Source organism: Hyperolius riggenbachi, chromosome 8, assembly GCF_040937935.1.
Source record: "Hyperolius riggenbachi isolate aHypRig1 chromosome 8, aHypRig1.pri, whole genome shotgun sequence".
Lineage (NCBI taxonomy): Eukaryota > Metazoa > Chordata > Amphibia > Anura > Hyperoliidae > Hyperolius > Hyperolius riggenbachi.
In genome coordinates, this window is record NC_090653.1 from 273,829,351 (window position 1) to 273,851,834 (window position 22,484).

General features: G+C 48.0%; 1 protein-coding gene across 1 annotated transcript in view; it reads left to right on the forward strand.

The window, feature by feature from the left end:
• CFAP77 (cilia and flagella associated protein 77) overlaps positions 1-17,745 on the forward strand; it is a 268,445-nt gene extending 250,700 nt beyond the window's left edge. Inside the window, exon 6 of the mRNA XM_068249907.1 lies at positions 17,556-17,745. Coding sequence (XP_068106008.1) covers positions 17,556-17,678 — 123 coding nt within the window. The 3' untranslated portion in view covers positions 17,679-17,745. The remainder of the gene's footprint in view (positions 1-17,555) is intronic.
• The last annotated feature ends 4,739 nt before the right edge of the window (positions 17,746-22,484 follow it).

Below are 22,484 nucleotides of genomic sequence, written 5' to 3' on the forward strand. Positions count from 1 at the left end.
GCAATTTGGCGATATATTTTTGTTATAACCATAGTCTGAACATTAATGGTTCTAAAACAAGCTGCCGCTGGTTAAAAATCTCTCAATCTCTGGCACATGAGCTCTGGCTGCTACTTCCTGTACAGAAAGATTCAGCATAGCGGACAGGGACACACTGCAGAGCAGAACTCATTCAGTGCAATACAAATGTAAGTATCACAGGAATGTAGCAGTATCAGACACTGTACCCACTTGGATAGGTGCATAGAATGGTAGATGAAATGCTAGAGCACAGGTGTCAAACTCAAGGCCATCCATGGTATTTTACGTGGCCCTCAAGAGCTTCAAATGTGCATTATTCTAAGCAGTACAAAAACAACAGCACACTGCCTTCCCCTCTAGAGCACACTGGTGACTGTGTTTCTGGTTGAAACACTGTCAGTCTGAGCCAGGGTGCAGCAACAACCCATGGGGCCCCCTCTTGCCACTGTGCCAGCAGCATTAACAGCCACTGAGTTGCAGCCACCACAATGCCGGCAATACTGGGGCAGGGGGTGGTGAGTTAGCACTAGGGAAGCCCATCATCATTTTGCTGGTAGACACCATGATTTGTATTTACACCCCCAAATATGGCAACTTTCACCCCCAATCCACTACAGTTTTCCCTTAAAAATCCTCCCCAACCCTTTCCTCCCCTGGCAGGCATCATTGGAAGCAGTAATGCGACCAGTGGGGGAGCAGAAGTTAGAGGTTTAGATGTTGCGCCTCTTGTAGAGAAGAGCCTTCCTATCTTTGTGGGACTTAAAGAGAACCAGAGATGAAGCACCCTTGTGTATTTTACTACATTTATTAGTGGAAACATGAAAGTAAACACCTACCCTGCTTTTAGTTTTATCCTTCTCTGCTCGATCTGCTTGTTATCAGCTCTGATAAGAATCCCCGACTGAGCATTCAGTCTAGGTTTGACCCGGAATCATTAGAGCTGAGTCAGTCTTCTGTGAAGTCTTTTCAAGCCCGCCTCCTCCTGGTTTGGCTTTCCTGCTTTGCATACTCAGAGGTCTGATGACATTGGAGGGGCTGCTCTGATAAGAATCCCCGAATGAGCATTCAGTCTAGGTTTGACCTGGAATCATTAGAGCTGAGTCAGTCTTCTCTGAAGTCTTTTCAAGCCCGCCTCCTCCTGGATCGGCTTTCCTGCTTTGCATACTCAGAGCTCTGATGACATGGGAGGGCCTGCTCTGTTGAGAAAGAAGCTCTGAAACAACAGACAAGTGTAGCTGCTGTGTGATCTGTGTGCACTGTGCAGTCATCATTATTATCTGTGCAGTTTCATTCCTATGAGAGACACTTCCTACAGGCAGCCACACAGCAGCATACATTTGAAATCGGCGCCGGTAGACTTGGGCGTAGGATACAGCCGGTATATGGCTGATCCTGCTTCTGCAAAAGTCCAGGCTGTATTAATTACTATTCCCCCTCCAGGCTGCCATGGATAGTGGGGGAATGATATAATTCGGCTTCCAGCTATTGCTGGAGGCCGAATTATTGTGTTTTTTAAGCAACCTCGGCTCCGCCTTCTGACGTCGCCGACGTTACTCACTGAGCGCTGCTCAGTTGTGATTCTCTTTGTAGACTATGGTGGCGCCAGCTGTGCCCAAATCTAGCAGCGCAGAAAAGCATTGCTCCGACACAGCATACCAGAATAATAAAGTTGAAAGCACACAGATGAAAGGCTGCAGCAGCAGCAGCCCTGCTTGTCAATAGTCTCATATAGCCTATACAGCACATCCAGAACAGCTCATAACCTGGAAGCAGAAGGGGTATGAGCCGGCGGCCATATTGGATTTTTCCTGGAGCAATAATGGATAAAAACATTCAAAAAGGAACACCAGAGTGGCGAAATGATCAGGTAGAGCATTTATTCTTTACAAGCTATTGATTGATATGTGTGTTTTGTGTGAAATATTCGTCTCTGGTTCCCTTTAAAGCAAATAAGTTTATCTTGGCGCCTGCACGACACCGCCACGAGTAGTGCCTGGCTTTGGGGTCATAGACCGTAAAGTTAATTACAGCTATAGCGGCAGATGGGAACTTTCTCGTCAAATTGCAACAATTTGGTTGCCGGCAATAGCTGGACCTTCGAATTACGTGTCCAAAGGGACAAATAGGGAATATAGTCCCCCTACTATGCCTAGCACAGGGAGAGCTGTCTCTCGGCTTCTTCCTCCACCCAAAACACCAACGCCAGAACCATGCGTACGCATTTAAAGGAGCAGCAATGGTCACATGACCATTGGTGTTTTTATAAAAAAATAAATGTATTTCTAACCATTTTAAATACTAACCTATATTGGCACTGTGGCAAGAGGAAAAGGAACCCCAAATGGGAAAGTGTTCCCATTACATTAATAAAACATAAGCCTGGCCAGGGCCTCCCCCGCCTATGCCTTGTCACAATGCTCTGCTCTTTCCTCCCACCAGTACAGAAAGCGGGTTTTGTTTGGTGTGGAAGTATCTCATCTGTCACCCGCGGTAACAGGAAGTGGACGGATGGGTTCTGGTTAATAAGGACAGGTGAGGTATAGAGAATGCTGCGTGCCCGGTATAGGATGACTGCTGCCTCTGCGTGTGTCACCATGCACACAGCCCTGACAGTGCATGGGAAGACACGGGAGGCTATTAGCAAGCCTGTAAACACAAGTCTACCCCGCTGTGTCACTCTCTTCCTGCTGACAATCCGCTAAGTTCATGCAGACACAGAAATATGATATTTCCAAGTGAAATTCTGACATGCAGATCTCGGAAGGCGCATTTGGGTACCGGCAGCTGCACAACACAACCTAATAATACCTCCATGGGATTGTGAATTTTGCCAGACCTGTGCAGTTTTGTTTGTTTGTTAATTTGTTTTTTTTATCTGGCTGGTTTAATTACTTGAAATCTATCTTTATATCAGGTTGCCACACACCTTCTGAAAGATGAAATCAGGCTTGAAGCAGGTGTTTCTGTTCCATGATCTGAACTGCAGCAGTGCAATGTAATTTGTCAATCCCCGGTGACAATATTTTATAATATTAATACAGTACAGATATAGCACTTAGTGCTAATTCCCTGCTCAGCATACAATTAATGTAAAACCTTTTAGAGTATTTCCCTTTATAAGACTAGATTCCCACTTGAGAAGGACAACAGCCAGCGGGAGCGGACAGTGTAGTGTCTGCTTCGGTGGTCCGTCTGTGGGCTGGTTGGAGCCAGGGCAAATGCGTTTTCACAGTAGGCCATAAAAATGTTTCCGAAGTAGTGGGAACTGAGCCTAATGCCAATAACAATTAACTCATGTTTTCACATGCCAATATCCTTTAGAGCAGGGGTCTCAAACTCGCGGCCCGCGGGCCATTTGCGGCCCTCGATACAATATTTTGTGGCCCTCGCTGGCAAAAGCTTCCTTATAGTTCGCTTCAGTGCTCCCAAGTAATCCGCCGCATCCCCGCCGCTAAACGAGGGCTGCAGAGCCCCCAAATCGCCCGGGGGGCAATCCGCCGGCATTTCCTGGAAGGGGCAGAGCTTTCAGCTCTGCCCCTCCTGACGTCAATCGCCACACGGATTACCGCCTCTCCCCGCCCCTCTCTGTGAAGGAGCAGTGAGAGGGGCGGGCAGAGGCAGCGATGCGCCGCGATTGTAAATTTCCTTATGCGGCCCAGCCTCATCCTGACTTTGCCTCCTGCGGCCCCCAGGTAAATTGAGTTTGAGACCTCTGCTTTAGAGGGACAGGCCCTCTTTGAGAACCACACCTGGAGAGGGTGTACAAATGATGGGCGGCTCACCCTCCAAGTGGTGGAGCTAAGGAGCTGTGGGCCCCGATACATGTTTTACAATGGGGCCCCCCATGCATTCTATACATAGCAATCGATGCACCAAAACCTGCCAATGGCAACTACAGTGTAAGAAGGGGATGGGGAACAGCTTGTTAATGATTACCACTATTCAAAGTATCTACAGAAGTGATTATTATGAGCACAGGACCAATAGAGAGCTAATACTGTAGTTGAGGGAGGACCCTCCAGGGCCCCCGATGCGGTGGCTACCTCTGCAACCCCTATTGCTACGCCCCTCACCCTGCTGCCACTGAAATTCCCAGCTGCGTAAAAAAATATTTCCCCTCCGAGTCGTAGCAACTCAAAGGGAAAAATTATTCGGGGTCCGGCGTTCACCAGAATCCTGAATTATCCATGCGCGGACCGTGGACTATAGCTGAAGTGGTCCCACCGCAAGCACTGTGTGGCACCAAAGCACCTGCTTCGCTGGAGAGGTAGCAGGGGTTTGTCTCATGATGTGGTTTTAGGTTACTGCGTTCTCTCCAATCCCTGATTTAGGTTCCCCATGTAAATTGGAGGCCCTGGGCAATTGCCCAGTTTACCCCTTTGGAAGCAATTACCCTGGCTTGTCTTTTGCTTCAAATGTTTGTAAAGATACACATCCTGTTAACTCATTGTAGAAAGCTGGGAGTTGGAGCATATAATGGTCCTTCTAGTCCCAATCTGGAGCAATTTAGAGGGGGAGCCAATTAACTTATCTGCATGTTTTTTGGGATGTCGGAGGAAAGCGGAGTGTACAGAGAAAACCCACTCAGACACAGGGAGAACATACATACTCTGTGCTGATAGTGCCCTGGCGGGGATTCAAACCGAGGACCCAGCGCTGCCAGGTGAGAGCGCTAACCACTACGCCACATGCTGCCCACTGTGGCTGCCTGTATGCTTTAGGCATGAGGCTAATGGGATCTCCAGCTCTTTCCGTTGGCTTTATATATAAAAAAAATTCCACCCTCCCCACGCTGTGTAGACATGTAACCCATCAAGGATGGGCAGATGACAAGTGTATGGGCATAACTTTACGGATCTTTTGCCATGCTATCTACAGACTATTCTCTGCATTGTTGTGCCGAGAGTGTGGGTAGAATGTTTAGAACAAGTTCATTTCCTGTCTAGTGTTTGAGCCTGGAACACAGGAAGACACAATGACCTGCAGAGACACAAGGAGATAACACCAGGAGGTGAACCTGGCCACCAGCATGTGCCTTGGGGTTGATGTCACATGGCCCAACCATTAATCTCGGCATGTTTCATCAGTGAAGGACATCACTGCCTATCCTGATAGGGGAGAAGAAGTACATGTTACGCCACCAGTCCAGACAGCATTCCATTTCTGTGAAGACAAGGTTGAGACACTACAACCTGATAGCTCTGCACCGTCCTTCCACATCTATATATTTTATTTGTTGAAAGGGGACCTGTAATACAGCAATACATAAAGCAATACAGCATATCAACATTACCAAATCATATTGTTTTTCTGGGAAAAAATGTTGTCTGATAGACTAGTATGCAAAGGGCCAAGCAGGGCTGGACCGAGGCAGAGGTGAGAGAGGCTCCAGCCTCGGGTGCAGTGTAGGAGGGGGCATACAACTCACTCAGCTATTATTCCCCTACTACCTGACGTAAGCCCGTTTTAAAACGGGCTCTAGGTCTTTCACTGCTGCCTGCCGTGCGCGCACACCCGTCGCACGCACTGTCCACCGTACACGCGTGCACCTGCCTACCGTGTGCGTGCGCCCGCCCGGCTGCCTCCTGCCCCGTCCTGTTCCAACGGCTGTGTTGGTGCAGGACATGCGCACTAGCACAAAAGCACTGACACAGGGACAGGACGAAGGGACACTTGGATATTATATATAGAAATTGTGTTTGAAGTAGAGAGAAATAAGAAAAGGGGATACATGGCAGCGACTGCAAGCCAGATAACTAGAGGTTATGATGTTGGGGGCCCTGGGGCGCCTCTTAGTCTAATAGCAATCAGTGTTTGACGGCTGGGGTGGGATGGATGGAGGGGCGCACTTTGGTGTCTCAGCCTTGGGTGCTGGAGGACCTTGTCTCAGCAATTTTATGTGTCAAAACTGGCTTTGTTCAGCTTATATGTTTGTTTTAAGTTTGGTCACATGACCTGAACTGATTACACTAAAGAAGTATATCCGAGTTAAGCTTGGTTACAAAAACACATACGGTACTTACCTAACGTAAGAAGAGGGAAGCCTCTGGATCCTAATGAGGCTTCCCATGGCATCTTCAGGTCCCTCGTTCCATTTGCAGACCCTCCAAAGATTACCCACAAAAGTTTGTTGGTAATCTGATTGGTGCCATGCTCCATGCAAGAGCATGGCCGTACTGCACCTGCGCAAGTACAACCGCACCTGCGCAGTAATATGAAACCACTCGTTTACGATTGCCTTCGTGCTACTGCGCAGGCGCAGCCGTGCTCACGCAACTATACTTGTTATAGAGGTGTATAATGACTGCATACTAAATATATGGAGAGGATAATGGCTGTGCTTGTTATAGAGGTATTATAACCAGGACCAGGCTGAGGCAGAGTCGAGAGAGGCTCCAGCCTCAGGGCGCAGTGTAGGAGGGGCGCACAACTCACTCAGCTATCATTCCCCTATTGTGTTTGAAGCAGAGAGAAATAAGAAAAGGGGATACATGGCAGCGACTGCAAGCCAGATAACTAGAGATTAAGGTGTTGGGGACCCTGGAGATGCCTCTTACTCTAATAGCAATCAGTGTGTGACGGCTGGGGTGGGATGGAGGGGCGCACTTTGGTGTCTCAGCCTTGGGTGCTGGAGGACCTTGTCCTGGCTCTGATTATAACTGCACAATTTACATGAAGAACATGATGGCTGTAGCTATCACACAGACTTCTAGGAGCTGGAAGAAGCTACCTTTGACCTAAAAGGAGTGATCCAAGCACCTGAAAAAAAAAAGATCCACTTACCTGCACAGTACCGTCCTGATGACATCGGAGAGACCATGTGACTCGCGCGGTGGAATGCAGAAGAAGCCGACCCGGAACCCGACCTGGCGAGGTCGTCTATGCCAACGGAGAAGACCGGGAGCCACCGGAGCTGCGGCAAGGGCACAGGACGGCTGCCACAGGCTGGAGGAAGCCCCAGGTAAGTGGATCTTTTTTTTTTTTTTTCAGGTGCTTGGATGTATCCTTTACTAACGATATATAGATTGAACTTCATCCCAATCAGTAGCTGATATCCCTTTTTCCATGAGAAATCTTTTCCTTTTCTTGAATAGATCATCAGGAGGCTCTGTGTGGCTGATATTGTGGTGAAACCCCTCCCACAGTGTGATGTCATGACCATGGTCCTCCTGCGAGTTTGCTGTCTGTGAACCTCATTGCATTGTGGGAAATAATGGCTTTTTCCAACTGCCAAGCAAGCAATATCTCCCACTGTGCATAGAACTCTCAGTAACAAACATTCCGCAGAGATCACCTAGCAGAACTAAAGATGTCACCACCAGTGATATATTTCAGAATGTAAATCATGGAGAGGAAAGATTTTGTAATGATCAAACACTAAATAACCTATAAATGAATACTGTGAAAAATAAGCAATTTTATTCATTACCGTTATGTTATTTTTGGTACAGTTCCTCTTTAAGGCCCCTTCACACTTGCGTTTTGGCATGCAAACGGACCGGATCGGATCAGTATCTGACCGGATCGGAACCGTACGGTTCCGATCCAGATCCGGTCCGTTTGCATCAGGACTGTATCAGGCTGCCATCCGGATCCGTGGGGTAAAAAATTACAATTTCACCATAAAAATTGTTGGTGTCTGCAGAAGGTGCACCTGGTGCACCTGTAGAATCAGGTCCTCCGCTGTAGGCCTCACCTCCACCTCCGACATACTGCCAAACAGCTCCAGCACGTGTGTCACTGCTGCTCCACTCCAGGAATGCTGGGCCCATGTGTCCCCATCCGAAATGGCCGCTATGATACGCATAGGAAGTGGGGTAGAACGTCAGGTGTTTGTCTCCAGTGTGTTCTGTGCTTTCCGTTCCCCATAGGTTTCTGTTTCCGGATGGTGCAGTCCGGCTCCGGTCCGGGTGCGTGGGCCGGATGATCTGGACCTAAAAAATAGCGTATGTTGGAAAAGCCTCCGGATCCGGTCCGGCTTCGTACTGTACGGAACGGACGCGTGTGAACGTCCGCATAGCCTTTGCATTGGTATGCGGAACGTACGTTCCGTTTGTACAGTATACGGTCCGGATCCGGCCCGGCGAATCCGGACAGGGAACGCTAATGTGAACCGGGCCTAAGGTGTCCATTATTGGTACCATTTTTTTATGAATGATCCTGTTTTTGATCAGATTATTCCGATTATGTTGTACGAAAACAGAGAAGCTGATGGGCCTAATTGAGCCACAAAATGTGCATAATTGATGATTTCCTTGAACAATCTGGTCGATAGGAGTGGCGGATGTTTTCATTGGTCCAATCACAACTGGATTCGATATCTGGAATAGTTTGGAATCCGCAATGCTGTGGATCAATTAAATACAATCTAATCTTTTAATCTGATGGACCTTATTGAAAATACGGTCATTCGCTAAAAATCACATCACTACGGCCCGGTTCACATTAGCGGTCGCCGTCCGGAATCGCCGTGCCGGAGCCGGACCGCATGCAGAACGGACGTAACGGACGCACGGCATAGCAATGAAAGCCTATGCGTCCGTTCACATGCGTCCGTTTCGTCCGGACCGGATCCGGACTCCGGCATAAGACCCAACATGCGCTATTTTTTGGTCCGGCTCCTCCGGCAGCCGTATCCGGAGCGGAGCCGGACTGCACCATCCGGCCAATACAAACCAATGAGAACCGGAGAGCGCACAACACACTGGCTAAAAATCCGGATGTTCTACCCCACTTCCTATGCGTATTGTAGCGGCGATTTTGGATGGGGACACATGGGCAAGCATTTTGGAGTGGAGCAGCAGTGACTTTAAACGTGCTGGAGATGTTGGCAGTATGTCGGAGGTGGAGGTGAGTGCTAAACAGCGGAGGGCCTGATTCCACAGGTCCACCTTCTGCTGACCTCCCAGACCCCAACATTTTTATTTCTTTTCTACTATCTTTTGCCAAACGGATCCGGATCGCATCCTGATGAACACCTGATGCAAACTGACCGGATCGGATCCGGATCAGAACCGTACGGTTCCGATCCAGATCCGGTCCGGATCCGGTCAGGTCATCCGGTCCGTTTGGCAGAGAACCTCAAGTGTGAACGGGGCCTAATAGGCACCTTTAGCTTCAAAAGCACTCCCAGGAAGGCAATGGCACAGTCCAACTGCCAGAATAGTATACTTCTGAAAAGAGTAGGAGAATCTCCCATGAGGAGATGGATCACCTGCAGTGGCGTAGCTTTGGAGCTATGGGCCCCGGTGCGAGTTTTACATGGGGCCCCTCCCAGCACTCTATATATAACACTTGATACGGCGCAACAAAACCTGCCTTGGTCATACAGGTGGTGCAAGAATCGGATGGGGAACAGTTTGTTAATGATTACTATGATTCAAAGCATCTATAGAGGTGATTATTACCACCACAGGACCAATAAACAGCTAATGCTTTGGTTGAGGAAGGGCCCCATGGGGCCCCTCTGGCCCAAGGGCCCCGATGCGGTCGCTACCTCTGCAACCCCTATTGCTACGCCCCTGATCACCTGTTGGCAAGAGGTCAGAACCATCAGATTAATGATATCTACTGGAATTGACAGCTACATAGGAAATAAGTCATTTACAGTGCACTCCACTCTAAGACAAATGTACATTTGATATGTATAGGAACACACGTATTTTAAAATGTCACAGTTTTTCATCATAGTGGTCCTTTAACCTCTTGACGACCAGCTAACGCCGATTGGCATAAACTGGTCGTCTGCGGGTTACCATGGAAACGGCCGCTCGATCGAGCGGCCTTTCCATGTCAGTTCACGGAGGGTGTCTCCGTGAACAGCCGGAGAGCCGCCGATAGCGGCTCGCCGGCAAAATGTAAACAGGCGGGGAAGAAATCCCCGCTGTTTACATGATCCGGCGCTGCTGCGCAGCAGCGCCGTAAGGCAGATCGGCGATCCCCGGCCTCTGATTGGCCGGGGATCGCCGGCATATGATAGGCTGAAGCCTATCCCACAATGCGCAGGACGGAAATCCGTCCTGCGCAGCCCAGGAAGGGAGAGGGAGGTAAGGGGAGGGAGGGAGCGCACAAAACGCTGCGGAGGGGGGCTTTGAGGAGCCCCCCCCCGCTACCCACTAATGGCCGGCGGCGATCAGACCCCCCCAGCAGGACATCCCCCTAGTGGGGAAAAAAGGGGGGTAGTCTGATCGCCCTGCTGCACTCCTGATCGGTGCTGCGGGCTGTAGAGCCCACGCAGCACCGATCAGTGAAAATTCCCCTGGTCGGCAAGTGGTTAAAGAAGATGCAGTGGCTGGATTAAGTGTTATGCCACTTACAGGACCACTATCACGAAAAATTGTAAAATTGAAATCATATACATATAAAATTTACATTTGTCCCAGAATAAAATGCACTGTAGACTACTTTTTTTCTATATTGTTGTCACTTACAGTAGGTAGTAATAAGCTAACAGATATGACAGGTTTTGGGCTAGTCTATCTCCTCATAGGAGATTCTCAGTATTTCCTTTATTCTTTACAAAAGCCCTCCCTGGAAAGGATCTTTAAACTCATTGGGAGTCGTTTTAAAATAAAAAAGCCAGATACTTATCCAAGAAGAGGGACGGCTCTGGGTCCTATAGAGCCTTCCCATACCTCTCCCGGTGCCCTCGGTGCAGCGTTGGCATCTCCATTTGATTCCCCCATCGCAGGGGACTTCAGAAGTCTTCGGGAGCCGAGTCCTCCTGAAGACAGGGGGCTCCATACTGCGCACGCACTAATGCACGCGCCCGTGCGCAGTATGGAGCGGCCAGTATTGGGGAGCACCCGGGCTCCCAAAGACTTCCGAAGTCTCCCTTCGGCAGCGGAGTTAGCAGTATTTGACCAAATTAATATGACTCCCAATTGCTCCCACGGCCAGGCAGCCTCCTTATTTGTTTGCATATTATTATGTCCATTGGACCGAGCAGCAGCAGTTCAGTAAGTGCTTTTGTAAATAAAGAATTAACTGAGAATCCTCCATTAGGAGATGAACGAATCCAAACCTGTTAGATCTTTCAGATTTTCATGGCCTTCTGTAAGTGACAGAAACGTAGGAAAAAAAGAAAGTTATGGTGCATTTTACTTTGGGCGAAATGTTCATTTATAGGCATGCATTTTAAATTTTACAATTCCTCACGATAGTTGTCCTATAACACAGCAGGGGGTGTTAAAAAAAGATTCTGAATGCCATGTAATTCACTCAGCAACACTCAGTGCTTTCTAGAACAAAGATTCTATTTTCTGCAATCTTTCCATGCCCATTATAAAAGAAAACAAAACAAACACTATATAAAGATTAATTGTGATAACCTCCATATCTAAAGGGGTAGTTTTATGTTACACAGCCTAGGGGTGTCCATTACAAGAGATGATTATAAGTAACCAGCGCTTTAAAAAAATAAATAAAATCCGAAATCTAGAGATCAAGCTTGGGAAAAACAGAGAAGAGCGATTTCCCTGGGAATTGGCATTTTCCTGGGGTCTGCAGGAACGCCTCCCCGCCTTGGCGCCTCTCTTCCCGTCTCCCTCTCGCAGGTTCTTCTGAACCCGTCAACGCACAGAAAGGTGGCAGAAGAGGGGAATGATGAGACGCCTCACCTGGGCCCCCAGCGCACGCCTCCAATTAAATCAAAATTGTTTGTTTTTAATGGTCCTTTTACACTGACAAGTGGGCTATCATTCCGCTAGCGTTAGCTGTCAGGGAGCGGCAGAAAATCCTTGGTTGATAATGCCCATTGCTTCCAATTAGGAGCAGAAGTGCTCCTAGTGCAGGCGCTATTCCCCAGCCTCCCCCAAGGCCCCAGCTTCCCTCTCTCTCTCCCTCTCTCTCTCTTTCTCTCTCCGCATTCTCTTTTTCTTCCCTTCTTCTTGTCCTTTTTCTCCTCGCCGCAAATTACTGACACCAAACGGCCGGCGCATTGATGGCGGAGGCACTCAGTCCGGACCTGTCGGGTTTAATGAGGTGAGGGAAGTTTTTTTTCCCTCCACTCTTTGCTAAATTCTTTCTTGTTTGACAGCTGCTCGGAAAAGCTGCATGTTGACCTCATAAAACATTTAGCAATCCTCATTATGCCCTGTCAGGCGTCACTCGTGACGGCTTCACAAAATCATTTGCATCTAAATCTGTGTGTGTGTGTGACGGGCGATGGAGTAGGTGGGCCCCGGTTACCCTTCTAGACGCAGCGTGTCCTGGAATGGGGTGTGGGCTGCAGCTGTGCTGGCATATGGGCTGTTGCGTGATTGAATCATCTCGGGGTAGGTCATCCGTAGCCTCGCCATATAAGGGCCGCTACTCGCAAACCATGTGAAGTGAAGGAGGACAGCTTAAGACAGGTGGGATAAGTTTGTAGGGGTTGAGTGGGGGGATCTCTATGCATTATGTTGTACAGTGGCGTAGCGAAGGAGTTTGGGGCCCCAGTGTGAGTTTTACATGTTGCCCCAAGTACTCTATTTATATTGAGCCCCAAAACCTACCGAGCACAGCTGCAGTGTCAGAGAGGTGTATATAGAGTAACAGGGGCATAACTAGAAATCACTGCGCTCCCCTGCAAAACTTTGCATGGGGCCTCCTTCCCCTGTACACTGAAGAGGGACAGTCTACAAATTTTTGTCTACAAAACTTTATATGATCCCTTATCAGTGGCTGAGCAGATGCAGTCATTAGATAAATTGTGCAGAGAGCAGAAAGTTTTGTCTCTCCTTACCCTTAGTTGTCAGTCTTTCAGGACAGGGCCCCCTGTGGCTTCTGGGGCCCCTGCGGATTCATCCCTTGTGGGGTCTATTGTTACGCCCCTGTAGAGTAAGGAAACAGTTTGTTAAGGATTACCACAATGCAATGCACATATAGAAGTGTCCATTACCAGCATAGCACCAATGAAAAGCTAATAAGATGGATGAAGGAGGGCCTATAGTGGGCCCCTCTAGTCCAGGGGCCCCGGTGCATTCGTAAAATCTGTAACCCCTATTGCTACGCCACTCTTGTTGTAGAAAGGCGTGCATAGTTTAAATTGTGCAAAATTAGAAATATAATAACAATCTAAAACCACTTTGATTGTGGTCATTATTAATTTAGCGCCAACATCTTCCGTATCGCTGTACATAGTCCAGCATCTCTTGTTTCCGCATTCTTGTCCCACGTGGCTGCCGCGCATAGCATGTGGCGCATGTGTCAAGTGACAAGAATGCGCAACCAAGAAAAGCTGGACACTTGTCGTGGCTGGACAGGTGAGATATTTTAATGCGCAGGGGGCACATTAGCATTTGGGGAGACAGCGGCCGTGGGTTCAATCATGTGATATCGCATGCCGTTACCACTGCACACCTGATCGTCCACATTGGCCAGAGATTTTCCAGCTTGTTCTATCGATACATTCAACTGATTCCGCATCGGTGTTGCTGCACCGATTTTCACCCAATAACAATTACCAAATCGGATGGGCGACCGGCCGCAAAATTGCTAGATGTATGACCACCTTAAAGTAAACCTGTAAAGGTAAAAGTGCCTCCTGCGCAGGCCCAGTAGCACCTCCCACTCGGGCTCAGGCGGAAATAGCCGAGTACAATCAGGTCTGCTCTACTGTACAGGCTATATCCACATGAGTGCGCAAGTCGACAAGCACCAACAAGGAGATCTTCGGAGGCTGAGCGGATCAGGTAGCCTCCAAAACCGCCACTCCCCACCGCCCCTGTGGGCCTCAATGATCCACATTTGTGACCTCTGGGTCACGATACTGGAATGAGAGAATTATTCTCTCATTCACAGTGTGCAGGGAGGCAGGGGAGCGACAGGGGGCGTCGCCAGGGAGAGGGAGCTGCCCAATGGCATCTCTGGAAACCCTGCAGGACCGCCCCTGGCCAGCGTTTTGAACAGGTAATCCCTCTCCAACATGTTTACCTCTGAGATAGCGACAAATATTGCCGCTAATCTCAGGGGGGGGGGGGGAGAGGGGGGCTCTAGCGCAACGGTGGGGGGGGGGGCAGAGAGCGGCAGTGTGGGGACATAGAGACATGTCATAAGGCAGAGAACATGCCTCTGTGTCCCATCTGCCCCCCCAAAAAACCACCTCAGGTTCTCTTTAAGCAAGAAATAAGCTACATATAAACATTAGATAGCGTTTGCCAAAACGGCAAATAATAACTGCATTGCCAGATGATCGTTTGCTTATCTAGTGTGTGTGCAGTGTCTGCCTGACGTCACTTAAGAATCCAACATGTCTGAAACTCAAGCAGCCCCGATCGCAGGACCGGATTTACCATAATGCTCTGTGGGCACATGCCTACAGGCGCCTGATAATGGAAAGGTGGCTCACTTCCCCTCCCCGAGTGCCTTCCTCCCTCCTTCTTTATGCAGAGTCCTGATGATATAGTACACAAGTGATTTCTCAACCTGTTCTCTGCATTCAACCGATGAGATCTCCCTTCAGTCAGGGACACCTCTAGCTACTTCATATTGAGGTTCCTCTAGCTACTTAAAGAGGAACTGTAACGACAAAACGGCCCCTGGGGGGTACTCACCTCGGGTGGGGGAAGCCTCAGGATCCTAATGAGGCTTCCCACGCCGTCCTGCGTCCCTCGGGGGTCTCGCTGTAGCCCTCCGTACAGCGGTGACGCAATATTTACCTTCCTGGCTCCTGCGCAGGCGCTCTGATGGCTGTCGGCGCCGAAGTAGGCGGAAATACCCGATCGCCGTCGGGTCTGCTCTACTGCGCAGGCGCAAGTTTCCGGCGCCTGCGCAGTAGAGCGGACCCGACGGAGATCGGGTATTTCCGTCTATTTCCGTGCCGAAAGTCGCCACAGCGCCCCCGCTGGAGCCAGCAAAGGTAAATCTTGAACTGACAGTCGGCACAGTCGCCGGCTGTTCGGAGGGCTGCGGCGAGACCCCCGTGGGACAGAGGACGGCGTGGGAAGCCTCATTAGGATCCCGAGGCTTCCCCCACCCGAGGGGAGTACCCCCCAGGGGATGTTTTTCATGTTACAGAGTCTCTTTAATACTTGGAGGCAACTCTGACTACTTAACGTTGAGGGTACGCCTGGCTACCTAATACTAAGGGGCACCTGTAGCTACATAGAATGGGCAAGGGAAGTACGGGAGAAGTGACAGCTAGGTCAGCCAGCACACTTGTGGTGCCATTCAGTGAGGGGGTTTGTAGATTCCCAGAGGAGCAAAGTCTAAGGTGCCAGGACATCTGTGCCTACAGGCTCCTCTGAGGTAAATCCGGCCCTGCCCGATCGCATTTTTTTTTTCACTCTACTCAGCCACTAGAAGCTACGATGTTGTGCGCAGATCGTCCTCCCTCCACCCCTCCATGGCAACAGAACACATTGCTAGCCTGGAGGCTAGCAATGCATCAGTACAGTATCAGCCTCAAATTGTTGACCAAAGGAAACTTTCCCGACCCCTAATGGGCGTCAATAATCTTGTGTGTGTGCGTAGCTTTAATCCAAGGTTGAAAAGATGAGTTATTTTTACCACATAAAAGTGCATCTTCACAAGCCTACAAGTTTTTGCACAGAAAGATCAGCCAGGCGGCACGTTCATTCAGCAGTAGTTCATCTTTAACAAATAAAGGTTCAAATAAAGGTTCTAACAGCTCTTAAGGTAGCCATACACTGGTCGATTTGCCATCAGATTTGACCAACAGATAGATCCCTCTCTGATCAAATCTGATCAGAGAGGGATCGTATGGCCACCACTGCAAACAGATTGTGAATCGATTTCAGCCTGAAACCGATCACATTCAAACACAGACCGAGAAAATTTTGTACCAGGAAATATATAACAAACACTAAGTCCAAGAGGGACAGGCCCTATAGGTACTAGAAAGCACAGATAAGTTGCTTAATATCTAAAAGAGCTATTTGCTCAAGAGGAGGGAACAAACGTATCAGGTTACTCCTCAGTAGGTTAGAACACTTCTCATAAGTGCAGAGACCAATATATAATGTGGAGGTCTTTGCTAATCCCCCACAAAAACGATTGTGGTGTAGCTATTCCACATAGAGGTCGCATGTAAACCTACTACACTATACAGAATATACAAAAGGTAAGCTCAGATGCAGGCTTGATAACCTGCTTAGGGAGCCCCTTAGTAGTATGGTATATGCTGCAAAGTGAAAATACTGGAGAGATTGCAGAGTGGATATGAGGTGCTATTTACAAAAGTGCTGTAATATGGAACTCTAACATGTTTCACCCTACGGCTTTTTCAAAGAGTGCTATACATATATACAGTAGTTATTTACAAAGTGCAAGCCCCCCACCAGTAGCAATTCCCCCAGCAACTGCCCAAGTCAGAGCTGAATTGCCTTGTGAGGCACAGGTTTTTATACTGAAGACTAGTGGGGGAAACGCCCAGACTGGGTGTGTGCACGCATTACATTCATGCTCGTTACAGGGTAGATACAGATCATGCATCTTATCAAGGAGGGGAGGGACCTACCCTCCTCTCTGTGTATGTCAGAGGTGAGCCTATTTGCATGTGTTGGCCTAAAACTTGCTTGTAACGTAAAGCACGCATCACATCCTGTCATGCGTACTGTAGATAACCCAAATTTGCATGCAACACAAAGTACGCATCACCTCCTGTCATGCGTACTATAGGAGATCAAAATAGTATGCGACACCGTGTAAACCGATCACAATCTATAAAGTTTTTATACTCCATGTAATAACAGACTGCATGTCCCTGGTTCGAACCCCAGCCAAGGCACTATCTGCATGGAGTTTGCATGTTCTCCCCGTGTCTGTGTGGGTTTCCTCCTGCCACTCCGGTTTCCTTCCACGCCCCAAAAACATACAGATAGGTTAACTTGTTTCCCCCTAAATTGGCCCTAGACTACGATACATACGCTACACAATACATACATAGACATAAGACTATGGTAGGAATTAGATTGTGAACCCCTTTGAGAGACAGTTATGTAACAAGGCTCTGTACAACACTATAAAAATACTTAATAATAATAATAATAATAATTATGACTGTATTAACATCACAGGAGCCTATAGGCACAGATGTCCTGGCACCCTAGGCTTCCACCTCCATGAACCTACAAACCCCCTCCGAACTGCACTGCTAGTGTGCTGGCTGACCCAGCAGTCACTTCTCCCTTACTTTTCTTGCCTGTCATAGGTAGCTACAGGTGCCATTTAGTATTAGGTAGCCAGAAGTTCTCTCAGCATTAAGTAGCTAGAGGTGACCCCAAAGTATTAGGTAGCTAGAGGTTCCCCCAGTTGAAGGTAGATCTCATTAGTGGAATGCTGACAGTCAGGTGAGTAGCCTCTCATTTAAACTCGACTTGGGCCTCTGCACAGGGAAAGAAGAGAGGGAGGCACTCAGGGAGGGGAGTGAGCTGCCTTTCCATCATCAGGCGCCTGTAGGCAGGTGCCTACAGTGCCTTATGGTGAATCCGGCCCTGATAATAATAATAATGAATTGATGTTGTTTGCATTGATGACCATGTGCAGTGCATGTGTGTATTGGTGGAGTAATAATGTTCCTCTCTTTCTTCTAGGTCGGGCCACACCTGGACACGTTTCCCAGTGAAAAGGCGCGGCAGAGAGCGTTCAGTGCCCACCACTCTGATGCCATCGCCCGCCGGGGCCTGCATGGCCAGGGCATATATAACATCAGCTGAGGGGCTTCATGTGAAGTAGTACCAACATCATTGGTCAATAGTGCAATAAAAAAATACACAGACTGTATTTTGTGGATTTTGTTTTTATTTTACGTGAAAGCCCTCTCCTGAATCCTGTCATTAGTACACTAATTAGCTGAACTCAGAACTTTCTCTCTTCCCTAAAAGATATGCAACAGCACAATAACCTTTAAAGAGACACTGAAGCGAAAAAAAAATGATGATATAATGATTCGTATGTGTAGTACAGCTAAGGAATAAAACATTAGGAGCAGAGACATAAGTCTAATATTGTTTCCAGCACAGGAAGAGTTAAGAAACTCCAGTTGTTATCTATGCAAAAGAGCCACTGAGCTCCACGACTTTCAAAGTCATAGGGCTTGATTTACAAAGCGGTGCTAACTGTTTAGCATGCCGCAAATTCTACGTGAAAAAGTCCGCGATCGCGCGAATCGCGGCACTTTGCGCGCGCAAAAGTTCGCAAACGGCACTTCACGTGCTAACTGTTTAGCACACCCATGCTAAACAGTTAGCACCGCTTTGTGAATCAAGCCCATAGAGAGCTCTGTCTTCTGAGGCTTATTATCTCAAGTGTCTGACACTGTATTGTTTTTTCTTCTACAGAGAACAGTTCAAAAGTTCACTGGCCTGCTCTGTAAAATCTTTTAGAATGCTGAGTAGTGTGTAAACTGCAAATATTAGAGAATGATGCAATGTTATAAAAAAAAAAAAAAAACTATATAACTGAAAATAAAAATATGAGAATAACATAGCTTGACATTTGACCAATCAAAATTGACAGTTTTTTTTGGTTAGCCCAGTCTCTAGCTGCATACAATTTAAAGGAAATCCAAGGTGAAAATAAAGTGATGAGATAAACGATTGTAACTATCATCCTACTCCTAAAAATGCTAACTACAATCAGAGAAAGAACATGTGTGCATCAACCAAGTGAACCTGACAAATCTGGCTTTGCAAATTTGGCCTATTGGCTAATCACGAGACATTGCTCATGCAAATAAGCATTTGCTTTCGCATGCCTAAATATGCAGGGTCAAAACCAAAAAACGCAAAACAATCGCCCTGCGGGAATTAGTTCATGCTATACAGCACTATCCAGGGGCGCCACGAGGAGGCTTCCCATTGCCCCCATACAACCGGGGGGCCGCGGGGGTCCCAGGCACTCTCACCGCCTGGAACCCACACAGCGGCACCCCGGAGGCGGAGGCTGGGGGGTGCAGGCGATCTCCCCAGCGTGGCCAGCGCCGGGAAGAGCCGCCCGCACACACCTCCCAAGATTAAAAACAGGCACTTACCTCAACGTCCATTGCGTTCTGCTGTATGCGCATAACCTGGGCGCGACACATAAGGGGCGGACAGGCGCAAATAGCCTGCTCCAGGGCTCTCACCTCCTGAAACAAGCCACTCACTACCTGCCCTCAGAAAAAAGAAATGCAATGCTAACTATAATCAGAGAAAAAGCATGTGTGCATCAACCAAGTGAACCTGACAAATCTGGCTTTGCAAATTTGGCCTATTGGCTAATCACGAGACATTGCTCATGCAAATAAGCATTTGCTTTCGCATGCCTAAATATGCAGGGTCAAAACCAAAAACCGCAAAACAATCGCCCTGCGGGAATTAGTTCATGCTATACAGCACTATCCAGGGGCGCCACGAGGAGGCTTCCCATTGCCCCCTAAAAATGACTATTTTAGAACTCCACAGTCTCTGTGCATTAACTAAAAAAAAGTAGTGTTGTCTCAGCTGAATAATACACACTCTCACAGTCTGATAGGGTTCTAAGCCAAAATATATGAACTATTGCCCTTTTTTAATCTATGCCCTGCACTCAGCAGCTATTTTCTGCCAGGAAAAAGGTTTATGACCTTAATTACTTATCAGTGAGGATTACACTATAGTCTGACTAGTTATCTGTGTGCTTGGCACTGTACATACACATTTATGTCTCATCATGTTATGTGGAGCAGATAAAAATGGTGCAGGACCAGCGCTGATAAAAATAACGCTGCCTTAGGCGGCAATAGTAAAAGCTGTAATTAACAGCAAGGAGTATAAATGATGGGGCCCCATAAATAGATATTTATTACATATAAAATAAACCTTAATTTCTGCTAATTGCAGCTTTTACTATTAGTTTAGGTAGCTAAGATTAGGTGGGGGGTCAAGTTTAAGTGGGGGGTAGTTACATTTAGGAAAGGGTTGAGTTAAGGTTAGTCACGGGGGTGGAGTGTTGAAGGTTAGGCAGTGGAGGTAGAGTGGTTAAGTGTTAGGCAGTGGGGGTGCAGTGGTTAAGGCTAAGCAAGGGGTTGGAGTGGTTAGGGTTAGGTAGCCAGGATGGAGTGGTTAATTATTAGACACCAGGTGGGTTCGTAGGATTAGGCATAGGAAGAGGGAGGGTTCAGTGTGAGAGTAGGAAGGGGTGTAATTATACATTAACTGTTCCCGGTGATTACATCTCCTCCACTTCTTGGTTAGTTTGCAGGTGTCTTGCAGCCAACCAATTACTATGTGGCTTCCTTCCACGCATGTTGATTGGCTGGCTGCAGGACTCCTGCAAATTAACCAGGAAGTGGAGAGGATGCAATCGCTGGGAGCAGGTAAAGTCTATACTTCAAATGATCCTGTGGCAGAGAGTGTCACCAGGATCATATGTATAGGCCCGCCCCTGTTCAGTGAAGTTCTCCCTACTGAACAGGAAATACGTCACTGGTATTCCCGTCGGTCCGTGCATGTGCGCCGCATCACCCTCCGTCTCCATAGACTTGTATTACTGCATAATCCGTGAGGTAGGCGCGAATCATGCGGTAACGCATGAATAACTTTGCAGCGGGTAGGCGTCAATTTAACTACTTCTGTCACAGCGCATCGCATGAATGTATGAATGTCTCCAAAGACTTTTCTCCAAATACTTTTTTAGTGGCCTCTTGTAGTGAAAAAGCTTAGCGCATAGTGTAAAAGGGCCCTCAAGGGAACCTGAAGTGAAAGGGATGCAGAGGCTGCCATTTTTTTTCTCATTCTCTCATTTTCATTCTCCAGTAAGCAAATACCAGTTGCCTGACTTTAGTACTGATGCTCCGCCTCTAATACTATAAGTCATTGCCCCAGAATAAGCATGCAGAGCAGATGCTGTGGTTCTGGTGTGACTCCACTGGCTGCATGCTTGTTGCAGGTGTGTGACTCAAAGAACTATAGCTTAAAGTTCTCATAACAGCCAGGCAACCAGCATTGTTTATAAGGAAATGAAGATAGGAGCCACCGTATTCCTCTAATTTCCGGTTTACTTTAAGGCTGCTTTCATACATTTCCCTGCAGCAAGACAATCGCACCGCGCTGGTTATTTTTTGCTACAACTAGCAGCAGACAGCACCGACACAGTCATTTCCCTAGTCAGAATCAGAATAGTTTATTTCGCCAAGCATGACTGGGTCATGCCCGGAAATTGGTTTTAGCATCACAGGGCAAAGTTACAGCAGAGACATAAACATAACAACACAAACAGTGTACAAACATTAAGTTACAGCAGAAATATACAATGCGAGGAGCCGTGAGGCAGTATCCCAGCAAGAAGCAAAAACGTGCTCAGAAAGATCCCAACACACTAACCCTCTCGTGCCATGGCTAAATAAAAGTGTGAGGGGAGCACCATGGGATTTATAGGGAGTTCAAGAGTTTCACCGCTGTGGGGAAAAAAGTGTCTCTGTGCCTTGATGTCTTGGTGGGGAGGGCCCGGAGCCTCCGACCCGATGGGAGCCGTTGGAAGAAGCGATGACCTGGGTGTGATGGGTCATTGGAAATCTTTGCTGCTCTAGAGCACAACCTAGAGGATTTCTCCGCTGATCTGATGACCCTCTGAATTTTGTATCTGTCGCCGGCGGTGGCGCCAGCGTACCATACAAGTATCGAGGTGCAGAGGACAGACTCTATGGTGGCGGAGTAGAAGGATTTAAGGAGTTCTTGGGCCATACCAAACTTCTTTAGTTGGCGCAGGAAGAAGAGTCTCTGCTGGGCCTTCTTTTGGGTTGTGATGGTGTTCATCTTCCAGCTCAGGTCATCAGATATGGTAGTGCCCAGGAGTTGGACGCTGGAAACGACTTCAACTTCAGCACCATCAATGAGAATTTCGTGCGGGGTCGTACTCTGCCTTCTGAAGTCAATGACCATCTCCACAGTTTTGGTGGTATTGAGCACTAGCTTATTCGCTCTGCACCAGTGGCAGATTCTATCCACCTCGTCTCGGTAGGCCAGCTCATTTCCCTTTCTTATGAGGCCAACAATGGTGGTATCGTCAGCAAATTTGATGACCTTAACAGAGTTGTCCTTAGAGGTACAGTTGTTGGTGTAAAGCGAGAACAGGAAAGGTGACAGGACACATCCCTGAGGGGCTCCAGTGTTGGTAATCCTTGGTCTGGAGAAGATGTCGCCCAGCTTAACTACTTGAGACCTGTCTGTAAGGAAGTCTGTGATCCAGCAGCGGAGGGAGGGGTGAACACCGAGTTCCTCTAGGTTGTCATGCAGTATACGAGGACAGATGGTGTTAAAAGCCGAACTAAAGTCCAGGAGGAGCATTCTAGCATATGAGTCCGGGCTGTCCAGGTGGCCGGTGATGTACTCCAGGCATATATTGATAGCATCGTCGGTGGACCTATTAGTTCTGTAAGCCCCGCCTCCCGCTCAGTGACGTGTGCATCACTGGAGTTTTGACAATTGACGCATGCGCGCTGTACTGCTACATGCGCTGCCATTGACTCTAATGCAATCGTGTTTGAGCAGTAACACTCGTAC